Consider the following 18,496-nt stretch of genomic DNA (forward strand, 5'->3'; position numbering starts at 1 on the left):
AAGATGCTTTATTTACATTTCCTCTCTCTTTTTTTTTTCTTTTTTTTTTTTTGTTTGTTTGTTTTTTTGTTGGAAATGGTTATTTAAATCCCTTCCTATACAGAAAAAAAATGTATGAATACATTTAGTATTTCAACTGTAGTATTTAACCCAGGAAAGCACTAAATATCGAATCTTCTGTGTTTAAAGTGAGCCTGCTTAACTGTCTTGGTAAAGAGATGGTTAAGGATTGTGCTCTTTTTGATTTGTGTTTGTCTTCAGCAGCCAGTAAGTCAAAAGAAAATGTACAAAAGTCAAAAGAAAAGTACAAAAGAAAATGTGATAAAGCTTTTTGTTAAATATGTATGTAGTTCTCACTAACTCCAGGGGAAGCAGGAAGAAGTTTGGCTTTTAAAATTGCCATGGTGGTCTTTTCTCATTAGAAGCTTTGGGCGTCTGCTCAGTTAGCACCCTTGTGAGATGTTCTGGTTCATTCTCTGGGACAATGTACAGCGGAGAAATTACTGAAATTTAATGAGAAAGGAAACCTGGTACTTGTTCTGAAAAACAGAAATACAGAACTAGAGTGATCTTGACAAAACTCAGTCTTAAAAGCTGCAAGAAGGGTTTGATTCAGTTATAATTATTTGGTTCTATGGAGGAAATAATCAAGAAACCATATCAGACGTCAACTGTGAAGAAATGGTTCCAACATGCTTGAGTGATTCAGCTGATAAATAATAGAGAATTCATTTAAACCCACTTCTTAAGAATTGTGTTGAGGAAAGAGCCATTTTTTGAAACCTTGTGTTGTATAGCAAGGTTGAGTAAAAGTCAGACTGAGTAAAGCCTCCATGCTTGTAAAGAAAAAGGTGAGGGCTTTGCAGGGCTGTCGTCCTCCTCCTGTGTATGGTAGCCATGAAGTCTGGCATTTCTTGAGTTGCACCAATAGAGTCTGAGAGATTTAGGATGAATCCAGTTGTATTCTGTTGTTTCAATTTAGTTCAATCAAAACTGACCCCACCAGGGAAAAAGAGGAAAAAAAATAATACCAGGAAAAAAGGTTTTTACAGGTATTTTAGAAAATGATTGTTTGCATCTGAAAGCCATGTTCCAAGCTTAGACCTTGGTCAGTCAGGCCATAGTTTGATGCTCAGAACACCAAGAGAGAGACTTCAGCCTTTCCCAGTGCTGCTGCTTCTTACCAACATAACCTTTTATCCTGAATCCACTCAGAGGATTGTTTGCTATCAAAAGACGATTGGTTTCGAATTTTTATTCACTCCATTTGCACCTTTTCTTGCTTCTTGCTCTGTACATGCAAGCGTGCACATACGTAGAACAAGGACCCCTCTTTCCATGGGACCTGCTGTGCAACACACAACTCTCCTTCCAACGCCAGTGTGTCTAAGGGACAGCAGGTGAACTTCAAAGACAAACTGAGAGTAAAGACTGAGGGCCTCCTTTTGCTCCTGCTCTCTGTGTGTGTGAATTTCTGGTTGTTTCACTGAGAAATAAGATGGGGGCTACCACTCGCCCCTTGTGCTCCCATATGAGACTATTGGCTCCATTGCTTCACTTAGCAAATCCTGTTTGCCCTTCTTCTCACTATGTTTAATGCAACATTGACTTGCTATAACAGCATTTTTCAAAACTGTATTAAAACACTCTGTAATGCAACATAATACCTATTCCAAAGAGTCCCCTGACTGCACACATTATTATAGATAGTAGGAAGCTACAGTGGGATTAGCTGTTAACTGCAGATCCAATGCCAGTGCTTTTCTTTCTGTGGTTCCGTGTAATTTAACATGTCAATAGCCTCCCTGGTAAAACATGATAAAATTTTATATGGTTGTATTACTCATAATGTACCACATAGTTGCACATGAATGATATCACTCCTAAATATAAACAGATATTTCAAGACTGATTTCAGTAAATGACTTACTACAATCTTGCCTTTTTTATATTTGTATTTTAATAGTGACCTCTCTTTCTTGCAGACAAAATTGAAGAAGCACAAAAACAACTTAATGGAACAGAAGACCAACAGAGAGGTAATAACAACACCCAAAAAATAAAATGGAAAATAAGCAAAATACTGTCATTCTAGAGGCTGGTCCAAAGCCTTCCTGTGTCAGTGGAAATACTTGGCTGGACTGGGCACTGGATGAGGCCCCAGGCATGTCTGTCTGCATATCAGGGGCCCTGTCTGTAATGTCTCACTTCATCTGAGACACAAAGGCTTTGTTTTAACTACTCAAGTAGCTGCCTTGACCTTGATGAGATCGCTGAAGCTGTAGCATCAGGGACATGAACATTGCTGACCACAGCCTGTGCTAATCCTTGCTTCATTATGTGATTTACCTAATCATTAACAACTATACTCAGTTTATGGTGAGCAATATGTGATCATTTCCAGCAGATGCTGAGGAAAGGGACTGATCATCACATCTTATTTTAAGAAACAGATGACCTGTGGCAGATGTAATCTCTGTGTTAGAGCTTAGAAAGTTGGTGCAAAGTCGTTGCATTTCAAGAATGGCTGACTGCAGTGATACATGTTTGGTTGTGTGATAAATCTCATCTGCATACCATGGGGATGCCCAGACACAGAGTGGGGAGCCCAAACAGAACTTTGCCAGGTTACAACTGGGCCCATCATGGGAGAGGCATGAGGGGTCATGTCCACAGCTTGGAGGAGCAAAGGGACAGGAAGAAACCCAGATTAAGGACTCAGAGAAAGAGTGATCCTGCCCAGTCTCCTCCCAGGCCTGTGCCTGCAGAGCTCCAGCCCATGTCCAGGAGTGAAACTGTCACTATGTGGAGTCAAGGAACTGCTCTGCAGTTCACTTTTTGGACTAAGAGTTGCTAGCTGTGAGTGTAGAATGCATTAGGGGATGCAGGGGAAAAGCTTTTGGGGGTTGTGTAATGCTCTGTGCCAGCAACTGGGGTGGGGCTGCAACCCGGAGGGCTGATATGTCCAGGTGCAGCAACTGAGGTGTCTGGGATCCACGGGTGGCTGAGCCAAGCTACTGGTGAGATCCACCTTGGGTACATAGAAATATTTCCATTAGTGGACCTTTGCCCTGCTTAGCCAGATCAAGGAGCAGGATGAGGTAGGAGTGCTCAGAGTGTCTGTCCAAGACCTGTATGTCCATCTGTGTGTATATGTACATATGTATGGGGGTTTGTGTGTTTGATCTGTGTCTATGTCCCTCTTGGGAAAATATTTTCAGCCTTACTACAAGTTGGACCTGGGGGAATGGAGCAGCAGCAGCCTCACTTCTCTTGAGCTGCTGGATTTAGCAGATGAGATATTTTCTAGTATCTGGTGGTAGCGCTTTGGCTTTTTCTGGGTTGGCATTCACCTTTCAGTGGCGGTGAGCTGCCCATCTGGCCTGTGACACATCTGTGAACAGTTCTGTAAATTGTTGATGCTCTGTCCTGGAAGGTTTATTATCTTTCAAAACAATGAACTTCAAAACTTTTTGAAGATTAGAGAGCAGAAGACATACCCAAGTGGATCTCAACAGGGTCTCTCTGGCCTAGCATTTGGCCTCCAATGGAGGGAGTGGGATGTACTGTTTAAGGACACCACATAAGCCTGGCCACTTTCTTTAGCATCTTCCCTGTATGAAGTCCACACACATTGAATTTAGAGATGTCTGCCTCATCCCTTTATTATCTAGACACTCATGGAGCTGTTATCTATGAGTATAGTTGATTAAATGCTTCTTGCACCCAACATTTTCTGGCAGCAAGTTGCAGTAGTTCACTAGCAATGACATTAAAAATACAAGATTTTTTTTTTCTCCTCAATGTCCAATTTTCCTTCCATTTTCAACAGGAAACAGGCCTAGCTCAAGCACTCTGAGTCGTTAAATAACAGTTCTACACTCACCTTAGCCACTGCCTTCACGATTTCATAAATCTTGTCCATATTTTGCTCAGCTTTTTTTTCTCCAAATTTGTAACTGGTTTCATATTTCAAGATGTTTGATATAAACTGTCTCATATGAGTACTGGGACTGTTCTATGTATTTATAAAAGGTGGAAGAGATAAAACATAAGTGGCTTGATAGCAGGCCTTCAAATTTTTGCAGCAACTTTTAAACAAACTAGACCTTCTATTAAGCATTTCTTATGTATTTCTATTTAGTGTATCATAGGTAAGTGGTATTGTCATTCAATGGCACATAAGGTATTACTGTCTGTTCATGTTGCTGATGGTCTCACAAAATTAATACTGCTCTGTATGATTTTTTGTGATGGTTGTGTTCAAGCTGAAGACGAGTTAACCTCTGCTTTCAGGCATTTGTTCTCACGTGTGGCCCAGAAACATCTTTGCATAAAGGAAGATAAATTCTCTAGGGTAAACTTAGCAATGTACTCTGAAAGGGATGAGGTTACAGAGGTTTATGTGGTGGTAGCACTCAGCTTTCAAGCATCTCAGAATCAAAGAGAGATTTGACTTAATTTTTGGCTTCTAGCCTAAATTCTTATGGCTGGAAATTGAAAAATAAAGTTTTGCATTGAATACTGATACAGAAATAACTGAGGTAATAAAGTTACTCTTTTCAAATTAAAACTGTCCTCTGCCGCTGTGGGGTTTTTTAGTTTCTTAAAGGCCTGAATAGATCACATTCTTGGTAATCTGAAGTAAACAAAATTATTTATTTGAAGCTTTAGACTCTGAAGGCTGCTGGAAAAAAGAAAATACATGAGCCAAACAAGTAAACAAAAATATGGACATATTCACATAAGTTATTGTAAATCACAATCCTGTGTATACAGATTTGTGTGAAGTATGACTGTACATTTTTCCCCTTGGTTAATTTATTTTGGCTTTCAGTTCATCTAGATCACTTTAGATTTGTTTATTTTCTATCTGAAATGATTAAGAAATGTAATTTTGTGGAATTTATCATAAGTTAAGTCTTGCTCTGTCAGAGGAGCTGTCAGTGGCACAATGTATTTGTGGGGAGGAGTCTTTCATAAGTTTATTTGCGCTGAGTTTCTGCTGAGTAGCTTTGCACTGATCAGTCATAACTTTATACATGTTTGGGATTTAAGTTGAATTTAATTGACTACAGACTACATGTATTTAACACCTCATTTTGCCATTAGCTATAGCAATCCAATTAAGTGCAAATTGGAATAGGACTCAAGCACAAATGAGGCAGTAATGGGCAGACACAGTTTTCAAATTTACACTTTAGTTATTTAGTATAAAGTTGCAACTGCTTTTTAGTTTTTTGAAGTGATAGTCCACAAATTATTCAAATAACCTTGATTGAAATAACCACTTGAGACCAGAAACATGTTCATTAGGGGCTGTGCTCAGCTTCCTGCTCAGTAAGTGTGGAAGGTGGCTAATTCTCATTTTGTTTTGTTTTCTCTGTGCTGCCCAGTTACTACTCTGAATTTTCAGGAGGAGAAACTGTGCTTCTCCCTATTTTTGCTGCTATCTCCCAATGCTCTTTTACACCCTGGCTGTGCCCCACTTTGGGGCTGAATTTTGTCTTCTGAGACATGTACAGGGTTTAATTAGTGTGATAGAGGAGGTCTTGCTCCACATGGTGTTCTTTAAAATCTGGAAGGGATGATGAGCTTGAACTACACAAGATCTCTTCTTGAGAATGCAGTTGAAGTTTCCCATGGTGTGGGACTGGATATTGTGGACTGGAAAGAATTCAGGTGAATGCAGCTGCTTTATCTTTGATCTGCCAGTGGCCATCCTCCTAAGAAAGCCATTCCAAGGATGTCTCTCTGTCTTCTCCCTTCCAGACAAGTCAAGTTCTGTCAGATTGTGGTCACCACAGAGGCATCTGGTTTGGTCATCCTTAGAGACAATCCAGCCTCTGAAGTGCTGTAAGCATTTTGTTTCCTGCTTTAACCATTGCAGCAGTTCTTTGCCTGTCACAGCACTCTGGGTCCTAGGTACACCAGCACTACCAACACCGCCATTGCATTCTTAGGAGTAGTGGAACAAACTTGACTGTCTCCATACTTGGTATCAGCAATGCTGACTGCCGCCTAAATCTCTCTCTCTCTCTGCTTTTGGATGTTCAGGGAATATGCAAAACACTCAAGTTGGTGACAAACTCTAGCAGCACCAAGATTTGCCAGAAAATGGATGAAAGGTTTCCAAAAGGACCATCTCATCTCATTGGTAGGCAATACAGATATATACTCTGTATGCCTACCTATCCTGGGGTCTCTCAGGCTGTTTGGATTCCATCATTTTGGGTAACTGCTTCTTGCTGTGTCACAGCCAGAAGGATCAATGATAAATTTCTGGGTAAGATGAAGATGGGTTTCTTCATTCTCCTTCTCATTCATGGCTATTGTTGTGTCCTCAGACTCTAGGGTGGTCTGCGATGGACTGGAGATATGAATGTGTTCATTAGCCTCATTGGAGTTTAGACTTGCAGGCTGTCCTGCAAGGAATAAGCTGTTACTTAAGTTCCAGGTCAGTTATGTTGGTCCCTTGCAGTTTGCCAGTTGTGATGGTGAGTACTCGTTATGGAGTACTCACTTGAATTAAAGAGTCTGTGCTAAAGTCTGTTTAGCACCCCTCTTAGTCTGTCATTTGCCTATCAGTCAAGTTGCTGTAGTTTCTGTGCCATCCTTTCCACATTCCTTGAAGAGCTTTTTGTTTCTTGCCTTCAGCTGGAGATGCAGGAATTTAAATACTAAGCTGTTCATTCTTTTGTGTCATCAATTTCAGATCCTCGACATAGCTGTTCACTTTCAGTCTGTGAAGCTGAATTTCTAAGTTGCTCTCACTTATTCCAGAGGCCAATTGTGGCAGATGTGTCTTGATGTTAGCAGTCCTTTCATAGATACCACAGTTTGTCCCTGAGACAGTACCAGAATTTCACCCAGATCAGCTCTCTTTCCACAGTCCTTTGCTTTGATATCAGTAGAGCCTCTTCACATTTATTTTGAGATACAGAAACATTGTTGGCAGATTCGAGAGTTTTGCTTGATTTCATCAGTGATTGTTCAACTAGTCAGAGGTTCTGTCAGTGCTCACTGAGAAAACACCTCAACAGAACCATTCAAAGGCCTGGTTTGGATTCCAGCAAGGTCCAAGCAACTTCCGGGGTTCTGTTGAAGTACACCTTTATTTCCAGCCTCTGGATGGAGCCGCCTGAAGCCTCCATCATCATTTTCAGTGGGTGCTGATCTGTCTCTGAAGCCTGAAGGTTGAAGCAGTGTTTGGTGGAGTGGCTCTGTAGTCACTGTTTGCATGCAGAACATGAGTTTCCATTTGCTTCCTTCAGTCCTGGTATAGCTGGGTGGAACCACCCCTGGAGTGAGTGGACCTTTGAGCTGTTGTGCATAGAAAGAGGAAAGAAATGAGAGATTGCATTCACCACCAAATACTCTCTGAGATGCACAATCCACATTGCACATATGTTCCCCTCCCACACTTGCAGTCCCTTCAAAGCAGTGTGTTGGCATGGAGGAGAGGCAACCAAAATTAAATGCCCTTTACCTTGTTTGCCCATCTGCTGTTTTTTTAACCAGAACATTATTTTTCTAGTAAACTGAACAGCACTGAGATTTGAGTGAGAAGATTTGTCTTTATAAATGGGAGCATGAGACGTTAGTTCACAAATATATGTTTTGCTGCAGATTCATGGTAGGCATATTTTGTATCTTGAGAGTTTTCCCAAACCCTCCCCACTTTATCATCCCTCTTGTTACCTAAATGCATGTTGTTGACAAAATTATAGAGGGAATTTGAAATCAATTATTATAAATATACCAGCATCCTGCATAGATAAACAAAGCATTGCATATGTCTTACCTTAAAGATTGCTGCTGTTTTTGTGTTGTCATGTCCCAGCTTACAGATGACTCTCACCAGCGCACCATCTGGCCCCAAAGGAGCAGCCAGGTACCTTCCCTTCTCTTCCTTCCTTGCAGGTATTCCCATTCCTGCCTTCTGCCACTACACCTCTCCAAAAAAGCAGGTGGGAGCACTGCATGCTGGTGATGTGCCCTGCTTCCTAGGCCATCACAGAATCATAGAATGGTTTGGGTTGGAAGTGACTTTAAAGATCATCTAGTTCTAGCCTCTTCCAAATCCCCTGCCATGGGCAGAAACACCTTTCACTAGACTGGGTTGCTCAAAAGCTTATCAAACTTGGCACCTGGCATTGAACACAGCCAGACTGGTGCAGTAAATACTGTATTCTTTCACTTGAGGGAAAGAGGAAGTGAAATGAGAATGGGAGGTATCAGACAAAAATCTGGAAATATGATGCTGAACAATTTACATGTTTTGATTTACATGCTTAGTGTGACGTTATCCTCCTCAGATGTTTCCTTGAATTTTTTCCAGGAAGCTCGCAGGTACAGGAGCTCTCTGATTCTTTGCTGCTGTGTGATACCGGTGTACTATCCTTAGTCCAAAACATTTTCTTTCCATTTTGTATTTGTAGGAAACTGCCTTACTTTTTGAGCAAGGTTCATAACCAAGACCCAAAGTTTCATTTGATCCTTCTCATCTTCTCATCCTTATCTTCAGCATCCCTATGGGCTAGAAATACAGTCATTCTAAAGTATATATGGAAGTATATAATCTTCAAAAATTGTAAATTACAGTAATGTCGTGTTTGTTACTTAATGCTGGTGAGAGGATTAGCTTTTTTGGTTTTTTTGACATACGCCAGAACTACCTAGCTTTTACTTTCCAAGTGTTCAAAGCTACCACTTAGCAGTGAGATTTTGAGCAATTCACTTGTGCATTTTCCTGATACTTGATTTCATCAAGTATTTGTATCTGCATTTAAATATGTCAATACATCTATCTGAGAGGTAGTTTATTTAAATTGTTCTCTGTGTGTCAATCTATAAGGCTTTAATTCAATACTGAAATGTCTTCCTAAAATATTTACATCAGCCTAGACATCTATGATTGGCTTAATGCAGGAACTATTCATGTCTGTAGCTCATGTCGTACAAGATCTCACGTTTTCATAAAGTCACATCTATTCTTAAAATCTCTGATGTTTTCACATTGAAGGAACATTGCGTGCTGCTAATAACAGCAGTGACAACTTGAAAGGTCCTTTCTGTCTTCAAGCATATTCATTACAGGGGTTTGTGCCCACAAAGAACAGTGAGAAAACTCTCCTGATTTCTGCAGGAACAGAAATAGTCTCTGATATAATTTAACCTCATTTTTCTTTGCTCTTGTCTTTAACGGTTAAGTACATTTTAATGCCCCCACTTAGCCAGTGGGGGCAAACTGATAAAAATGGTGATGTTTATGTGTTCTGTGCTCTGAGAGACAACGTTAGATTATGGGCTTAACCCACAGAAGTTTTCTGGCTCCTGTAGACCTCCTGCATTGTGAGTCAATGTCTGTATCTGTTATTTCTATTTTAATTTTCTTCTGTTAGTACATTTAGTTGAGACAACTAGCAGATGAAATCTGCTCAGTATATCCACTGCTGGTGCTAGACATAGCAAGAGCTGGTGTTGTTTTGACAGGCAGACAAACAGATTTACAGTTTTAAATTGAAAATTTCATCCTTCAGAGCTATTATGAGAACTTGGTTAAAATATTAATGGGATATTAAAGTAATAGTATTTTGACTTCTCCTGACAAGTATGGCAAATTTTCTGAGTGATAGTTCAGCAAGAGATTCCAACCTGCAAGTATAATTTTCAAAGGGGCATTTTACAAATTAACATTATAAAGCAATCATTGGAAGAGCATCTTACTGATAGTAAATCGAAAGTATCTATTCCAAATCCACTGTACAGTAGATTGTTAAATCAGTGGCTATGTTTTCAGACACAGCAACGTTTTGAGCTAAGTCCTGCTTTAATGAATAGAAGGATTTCTTTCAACTTTATAGAATTTGAGGCCAGAACAAGCTCATTTTTGTGGTGGGAGGATGCTGAGCTAACAAACTGGCTAATTTGAGAGCATACCTACACACGCGCATAGTGAATTCAATAGGGTGCTAATTTTAGCTGATGTGTACTGGGAGCAAGCCAGTTGTGGAAATGCAAGGTTTTTACTTGTTAGCTTCCTTATAGTCTGCCTTGCATATGAGTAATGAGTGGTTTTCTTCATATTTTCGTGATACTCCTTTAGCTCTGGGAGTTGTTAGTTTCCTTTGATCTACTTCAGAAGGGAAATATAATATAAAAAGGGATGAGTGATGAGTTGGATGAAATGTACCACTCTCCAGTAACTATATGCTTATGGGCTGACCTGCATGGAGCCTTTCCTAGAAATCTCCTTGAATGTATAGATGTGTGAGAGGGCAAAAAGAGAGACTGTGCCATTTATTGATAAAGGGCAAGTGAGGCTGGGGGAAGAACTCTGAGTAGCTTGGAGGTCTCAGGACTGGGGGCTTCCCACTGATGCTGAAGCAAACCTACCCTAGGGAGATCATCATTTCCACCTGCAGTACAACAAAACCACAATCTGGATATTCCTTGGTTAGGACATTTCTCCCATCTAGATTTCAGTTAAATGGACTTTTACTCTACTGCTGTTATGTTCACAACACCATTTAGTCCCAAAAGAAAGACCTCCTATATGGGACTTTTCCTACTCTCTATGCCAAACCTCCTAGTCCTTTCTCTGTCTTTAAATAAGGTTGTTAGGTGTGAGCTCTTTCCTGCTCTTCATTCCTGGTGAGTTGGTACAGGCAGTATAGAAATTGCTTCATTTGATCCCTGCTTTTCAAATGGGAGATTATGTTAAAGAAATTTGGAGAATGTGACTAAGGAGCTTGTTCTGTTTGAACATCACTATGTACAGGGATAGTTTAGTTAACCATCTTGTTCCTTTCATTTCTGTTTTTTTCTCCCCAGAGTCCTGTTTGGCTGTTTTGCATTCAGTGTCCCATGTGACCATGTAGCAGTTGCTCTCTGCTGAAAACCCTTAAACTGGCTGCTGTTTCATGAGCCTGTCTATGATTCTGTTTTCATGGCTTCTCTTCTTCAGTGGTGTTAGAGGTGGAAGTTGTTCTGATGATTTGCTAGCCAAATCCTGACTTTCCAGTAACAGCTGGACATCCTTAAATTACAAACAGGTACTTGTGAAACTGTTGACAACATTGCTTGACACTCAAGGAAAATTTCTGGATGTCCCTGAGCTGTTCTAGTTAATTTCTGGCAGTGTAGTTTCTTTAACATTTATATTTAAGTAGCTTTTATTTTCACATGGATAATTAGGTGGAGCTGGTTTAGGCTTTGGCTTTGACTGGGAGCTCATTAATATGCCTTTAGGGAGGCATCCTGTCTTTTTACTTGTCTTTGGGGTGCCCAGCAAGGAAGAACTTCTCAGGCTGTGATTACTGGTGATGTTAGTTATCATAGCATTGTCTCACCAGTTACTTATAGTCAATGTGCTTTATCTTAACAGCACTTAAAATGTGATTACTTTTCTTAGATTAGTATGAAGGGTTCTGTGTAGATTAGGAATAGAAGGCTGTTAAAGTGCTATAATGCAGAGCCAGTACATGAATGCCATAGGACTACTTAATACAGGAAATATTTTAAATTTTTTTTCAGGATGTTTGAAGTTATGTAGTATGTGCCCTTGCTGAATCTTCATACATTGCCATTTAATGTGTGTGGTTAGGCATTAACCATAGTCTGTGTGGTCAGTGTCTGCTGTTTTTGCATTGCTTTTCCTCTGTCTTTCAATGTCAAGTCTTATGAAACTTCACAGTGGTTCAGCCTCTCCTGGTTTCTTACACCATAATGGTGGGAAATCTTGATCAGTATCAAATGTCATGTTTCATTTAATGTGTGTCATGCTGGGCAGGAAATTAATTCTTTTTTGGGGGAAAAAATCCTATTTTGCTTTGGTCAGAGGTTTTCAGATGTGTTGAAGTGTTGCATTTGATTCCTGTTTGTATGTGGACGTTGGAAGGTCTCAGTTCAGGCTCTCGTGTTACCTCAGTTGTCAGAAGTTTATTGCTTTTTGGTCTTCATGGTCTTCCTCATCAAGCATGCTGATTTTATGTCTAAAAATCTGCTGGTTGCTACTTTCTTCACTTGAGATGCTAGATGCACTAAATGAGACCAAACTGCTCTAAAGAAGATATTTCTTGGTCTTGTTACATCCTTTGGCAGGACAGTTACATCCTTCACACCTCATCAGGAGTCAAGGGTACTTAAAAAGGTGCTGCCAGGAAGGCAGCCCCAGACTGCAGCTTGTCATTTACTCTTTACCTGCCCCAAGGCCAAACAAGGGTTGGCAGGCTCTCACGTCTGAGATTAAACTGTATCATGGGACAGCTTCCTGATAAGTCCAAGCCCTGTGCCTGGGGGCAAAGGTGTCTCCCTTTGCTTATGCTGAAATGTTATTGCACAATTTATAAAGCTAATCCACTCTGCTCTCACAATGGTATTTCACCATATGTGAGGACTAGCCCAGAGGACACCTTTGTGGCTGGAACCTTTAAACATATCAGTTGCTGGTTTTGGTTAGGAGGTTATGTGTGTTCCAGTTTCTTAGGGAGGAACCTTTTATGGTTTGAATTAATTACTGGATCATATCTGTATCTCTTCACTGTAGCTTCAAACAGTTCCAGAACATTATTCTCCCCTTTCAGCTTCAGTGTAACTTTGCAACTTAAGCACTGGTGAGGGAGGTCCTGAAACTTCCTGGGGGCTGAGGAGCCCCTTGCTCACTCCCATACCAGCTTCTCTCTCCCTTATAGGAGAAGTATAGTCAGGCCTGTTTCCCTGTTTCAGGGAAACATTACTCAAAGGCAAGATATACTTCTTCCTTTCCTTGGTGTTACCTTCATAGATAACATATCTTCACAATTCATTCCTGTAAATATGGAATTAGTGGAAACAGTAGATTGTGTAGTTTAAACTTTGCCATTTGTACTAAACATTATTTAATTATATTTGTCAGTTCTTAGCAATTGCTTATTTTTGGTAGCCAGCAATATGGGTATTTCTTGGAATGTCTGTAGCTGAAAACCCCAAAATTCCATATGAGCAGAATGCTTTTATATTGCATTGGTTTTGTTGAGGTGACTGTTAGTTCTGCCATTAGCAAGATGAAATGTGAGTAGAATTTAGTGGTGGGATTTGTTTCATGATGGAAGTCGCAAATGAGAAAAGGAATTAAGCAAAAAGGAAAATAGAAAAGCAGGATTCCTAGGGATGCTGTTCCTGGTGTAGCAAGAGAATGTATCATTGGTGTGTATTCTGATCGTGGTGACTTAACAAGCTGAAGACCTGTGGAAGCATGCAAGCAATGTCTTGGGTATGAACATGAGCAAAAGTACTTTGCAAACATTCAGTTTTATCTATTCCAATCTCATAACTCATATTAATCTCATAATGGCTTCTATTACAGAGTTGGGGACAAGGGGACACTTTCCCACAATATTGCTGTATCCAGGTTGGTAAGGTCTGGCTAGGTGGACAACCAGAGGAGTAGTTCGACGGGTACAAATGCAAAGCCCTGCAGCAGGCAGGAGGATCTCCAGGCTGGGGACTGACAGACCAGAGAGCAGCTCTGTGGAAGGACCCTGGGGGTGTGGTGGGTGGCAAGCTGGGCACTCACCAGCCACACACCTGGCTGCAGGGGAGACTACAGCATCCTGGGCTGCATAGATGAAAGCATGACCAGATCAGGGGAATGAATTATCTGCCTCTACTCAGTGATCCTTAGACCACTTTTAGATACTCTGGTTATACCAGCAGCACCCAGCTCTCCCCAGTGCAGGAGGAACATCAGAAACCTGAAGTGAGTTCAGTGTTGAGTCACCACAGCCATCAGGGCTGGAGCATTTGCACTCTGACGAGAAGCTGAGGGACCAGGGCTCATTCAGGCTTGAGAAAAGATGATTTTGGAGGTGGTTATCATGGAGTCAAACTCTTCATGATGGAGAATGGTGAGGGGATGAGAGGCAATAGGAACAAGTTGAAACAAGAGTGATGCAGAGTGGCATCACTTTACAGTTCAAAGCCCTGTGGACTCAGGTCTGATCCCATTGCTGGCCCTGATTTGAGCAGGAGGTTTGATTAGAGATTTTCTAAGGTCCTTTCCCACCTGAATTATTTTGTGATAGTATGAAATACCAATTTTCAGTTTGGAAAATTCACTCAGTTGTAGAGGTACTGGATGTGATTTCTTCATGTGTATAGATCAATATTTATTTCTCTCTACCATTACTTTTAATATATGAAATTGAGAAACACTGATGGTAGGGGACATTAAAATTTAATTGGACTTTACAAAAATGTGTGCTGTCATTGAAGTTAGTAGCACTACTCAAATGGGTGCAGGTACTACGTACTAACACAGGTGCACCTTTCCTGGAGCTTGTGTTAGTAGGATATTTGGTATTTTGGTTAATAATGCAAAATTATGCTGATAAAATAGTCATTCCAGTACAAAAATCTGGTGTGAAATGATCCTTGAAAGAGGACTGGGTAACCTGTGCCTGACAGTCAGTTACAATACCTTCGATGGGTCACATATCAACATTGTCCGTTAAAAACACCAAGAAAAACAATCATGTGCTTACAGACAGTGTGAAATCCTGAAGCCGTACTCACTTTATGCATGCCCTATGGAATCATCTGCTGTTTGCTGGTATGAACAAAAGGACAAATGTTGTCACAGATGAACACTTGATTCAGTCCCTATCATACTGCTTTAGCCTTTGAATGTCAAAGCTTCTCCCTACTTTTCTTTTCAACTAATCCATGTGAAAATGTGCTTTACATATCCAGTGTTTTTTAGGGTCTGCTCTAGATATGTTTGGACTGGTGTTCTCAGTAATAAAAGTACATAAACATGCATTAATTCTGCTGATCAGGGTTTTCAAATACCACTGCTGTCTTGGGGTGCCCCAAGTTCTGTCACCTGCCTCCTGACCTCTGAGATACGGAGTGACCACCCTCTGGCCACTACATGAAGCCTGAAATTAGGCACTGAAATAAGACTGTTAAAATTGTTGGTGATTTGCTTTAAAATCCTATTCTATTTGTACTTAAAATTAAGCATGATGCTTGTGTTAATCATGTTCAAATCTTCATGTTGACTTGTTGGCTGTGAACATTTTCATAGTTGTATGGATCAGTTATGTACTCAAGGTTTTGTTTTTTGGGGAAAAAAAGTAATTTTAGTGAAAATATGGCTGTACTTAACATGTAGGAAGCGGTATGAAGCTAAAAAGGTAACTTATTTAAAAATGAACATTTAGTTATTCCTTGCTGCATTTAATGTGAGTTCTGGTGGCTTTATATTTGCCAGCAAGACTTATTTCTTTATTTCATAATCATGTTCTGTACTTATTCATGGAAACAGACCTAGTGAAGTGATTAATGAGTGCTTTTGATAGTTTTGGTGAAATCAAAATTAAAGAGTATGTAAAGCTTAGCTTAAATCAAAATAAGATCCTTAGTAACAGTCTCTCTCTTTTAGGAACCCTTCCATCTTTGGATCACTAGCATTGCTGGGTGTCAGAGTAACCTCTTAGCCATTCATTTAAGACTTCAATTTGTAGTTGAAGCCTTTCAGAAGAGACTTGGTCTTACTTGCAGTGCCCTGACAGCCAAAGTACAGATTAGGAGCTAAAGATCAGGCACTTGGATTTTAAAGTTTGGTCTTTGTATGGGAGCCAACAGTGATTTTTTTTAAATTCTGCAATGTGAAGTGAGTGCACATGATGAAAATTATGGTGCTCATTGGACTTCAGGGATAGATAGTGGTTGCTTGCTCCATGTTCACAGGATGGCACTGAGGGAGAAGGGAGCGGTGCCTTTCCTTGATTCCCGCTTACTCTTTTCTTTAAGTTCAAGCCTGTAGCTCTATTAGAAGGGAGAGAAAGAGTGTGGGTGTTATAATAACATGTAGGCTTTGAGACAGGCAATTCTGGAAGTTACTTAAACAAAACCATTGAGATCATTTTGTCAAGACACTGTCTGGTTCACCAGTAAATGCTTTGGAAGAATAAATCAGATCACTTATAACTTCCCTTATTTTCTGTGTGAGTTACTCTGCAGATTGCTATCTACACCATCACACCTGTGTTCTTATGTTCTATTTCCTGTGCATAGAGCGAAGTGCATCAGAGAAATTGTAGGTGAACAAAATCATGTTTAGAAACATAAGTTTTTTCTTGTCATGTTTTGAGTGCAGAATTCATGCTGAAGCAAAGGAATTAAGTGGAGAATCTTGAGAGCAGGCAGAACAAAGCCAACCAGGCACAAAAGAGATGCTCTGGTGTCCCTGGAATGTGAAAAGCGAGGTATTGAGCACAGTGGCATTGTCCCCTCTTCTCCTGGCCTGGATAACTCAATCCTATTTGATGTAATACAACTTATGAGAAAGATTCTTTTTTGACAACTGATTCAGGTGACAGCAGTTCTCAAAAAATACCACTTCACCACCAGAGGAAAGGGGGAATTACCACTGAATGATGAGAATGGCTGGGTGACTGCAGAGAAGCTGATCAGAGCACATGGCGTGGCAGGGAGAGAAAGAAAAGTAGATGAACTTCATATTTTTTTTCCATATGAGGATATTTTTACATTCTTTTTGTTCAGTGTCAGTTTGTAGGTGTGGGTATACAGACAGCCCTGGGCAAGTCATCGCACTCCTGAAAGTTGAAAGGCAGAGGAGTCTCTAGCATTCGGGGACTGATGGTTTCTGCCAGTTTTGTTGATGCTTCTGGAAATACTGATGCAGTTGACCTTTGTGCAATCATGTAGCTGTAGATTAAGAAACGTGCGGTGGAATACCTTCAGCATAAACTGGGAATATGAAGCAAAGAATTACACAAAAAGAATGACAAGCTAAAAGTGAAGCAAAGTTGTTGGTAGTTTCTTTTTTTCTCCAGATATGCCAGAAATTTGGTTTCTAGCAAACATAAGGTTAATATTTCCATTAAGAATAATAATAAAGATTTCTAAATTATCCAGGAGTATGGTAGAACACAGGACTTAAACAATTTTTAAGTGTAATGACCATGTAAGGTCATTGTCAAGTAAGTACCCACTTTATAGATGGGTACACTGAAGCAATTCTGCGACTCCATCTCTGGGATCACAAAATCTGTAGAAGCAGAAATTCAAATAAGAAATTAGTTCTCATTATTTCTGTAGACTGGAATTTAATTGGTATAGAAGCAGCACAATTATAGTGAAACTGAAAAAACACCCTTTTTCTATATGTAATGCAATGCATAACTTGCCTTTGTTTATTTTTTTTATTTTCCTTTCAACTTCCCAAACAATTTTTATACTTTGGCATGTGTTGAACAGCATTTTTAAATGTAAAGCAGTAAAGAGATTACAGAAAATTCTGACCTTGTTACTCAAAGTGAATGAATCTTTTAAATTGTTTGTTGATGTATTGCAGATACATTTTTACTTCCTTTAAGGCTATTGTAAGCCACATTGTATCTTTCAGCTGTGTTGGTTTCCAGGTCACCAGTACATTGTGCAGGTGGAGTATCCTTGTTCTTTGACACTGTATGGTTGAAACCCAGAAACAGTAGCTTTGAATATTCCGATATATCAGGAAGCACCACATAATTTGATTGTTTGATTGCTGCAGTATGAAACAACTTAGTCTTTTTTGTGTACATTTGCTTGGATGTTTGCAATTCATGGCACTCTTACTTTTCTAGCTGTGTAATTGCCCAGCTCTTCCCGTAGTGCTCTGGTACAAACGCTGGCAATATGATTGCTTTGGAGGAATGGTTGTGACAGCACAAAAGCAACCAAATCACTTAATGTGGCCATATTTCAGAGAGATAACCAAACCATGGCTAAAAGCATGCTTTTATGTAATTACCTCGTTATTTTCTCTTTGATTCATATAAAACTGGGGTTTGTTGTTATTGAAGAAAAAAGTTGCAGTAGACTATGAATTGTAAAGAATTCACCCTTAATAGTATGAATGATAAGTTATTAGTTTAAGTCACTATTAAATTGTGAAGCAATGGAAAGTACAAAACGTTGTGATGGAAGACTGCTTGGCTTTGAATAGGTTAAATCCAGCCTAATAGGAATAGATTTTGATGATACAGCTATAAATCCGAAGTTCATTTAAAGGTTAAGTGAACAATTACCACAGAAATTTCTTTCTGGATGCCCAAGAGGAGCACAAAGTTACCAGAACTAGGATTTGGAGCCAGTAGTTCTGGCAAGGGATTCAAGCATCTCTTTCATGGGACTGCTGAATGTGGCAAAACAGATTCTTACCTTTCATAGGTAAGATTTCTCTAGTAGGTCTGCAAGAGGTATGGGTGAGGTTCTGCAGAGATTCCACACTTGCAGTGAATTATGCGTGCTGTGGTTTCACCCCAGCCAGCAGCCAAGACTCCATAATTCCCATTCTAGCCACTGTAAAGAACGTTCATTCTACCCCAGCCAAAACCAGCACATTGTGTGATATGTAGTCTTTAATCTTTCAGTTTGTAGGTTAATCTGAATATCCATTCACCCTAACTGAATATATGTGTATAATTAAGTTGGAATTGAGGCA

At 39.9% G+C, this 18,496-nt stretch overlaps 1 protein-coding gene across 14 annotated transcripts in view; it reads left to right on the plus strand.

Annotated features, from left to right (window-relative positions):
- The window catches only part of HIVEP1 (HIVEP zinc finger 1), a 128,905-nt gene that overhangs the window by 67,205 nt on the left and 43,204 nt on the right, over window positions 1–18,496 (plus strand). For 13 of the 14 annotated variants that reach the window (XR_012053897.1, XR_012053896.1, XR_012053898.1 and 10 more), the window contains exon 3: window positions 1,986–2,039. The exons of the other annotated variant lie outside the window; for it this stretch is intronic. Coding sequence is in view for 10 of the 13 variants with exons in the window: in XM_030265494.4 (XP_030121354.4) it covers window positions 1,986–2,039 (54 nt within the window). In the remaining 3 variants the exon portion in view is untranslated. The remainder of the gene's footprint in view (window positions 1–1,985; window positions 2,040–18,496) is intronic. 14 annotated transcript variants of the gene reach the window in all.

Source organism: Taeniopygia guttata, chromosome 2 (assembly GCF_048771995.1).
Source record: "Taeniopygia guttata chromosome 2, bTaeGut7.mat, whole genome shotgun sequence".
Lineage (NCBI taxonomy): Eukaryota > Metazoa > Chordata > Aves > Passeriformes > Estrildidae > Taeniopygia > Taeniopygia guttata.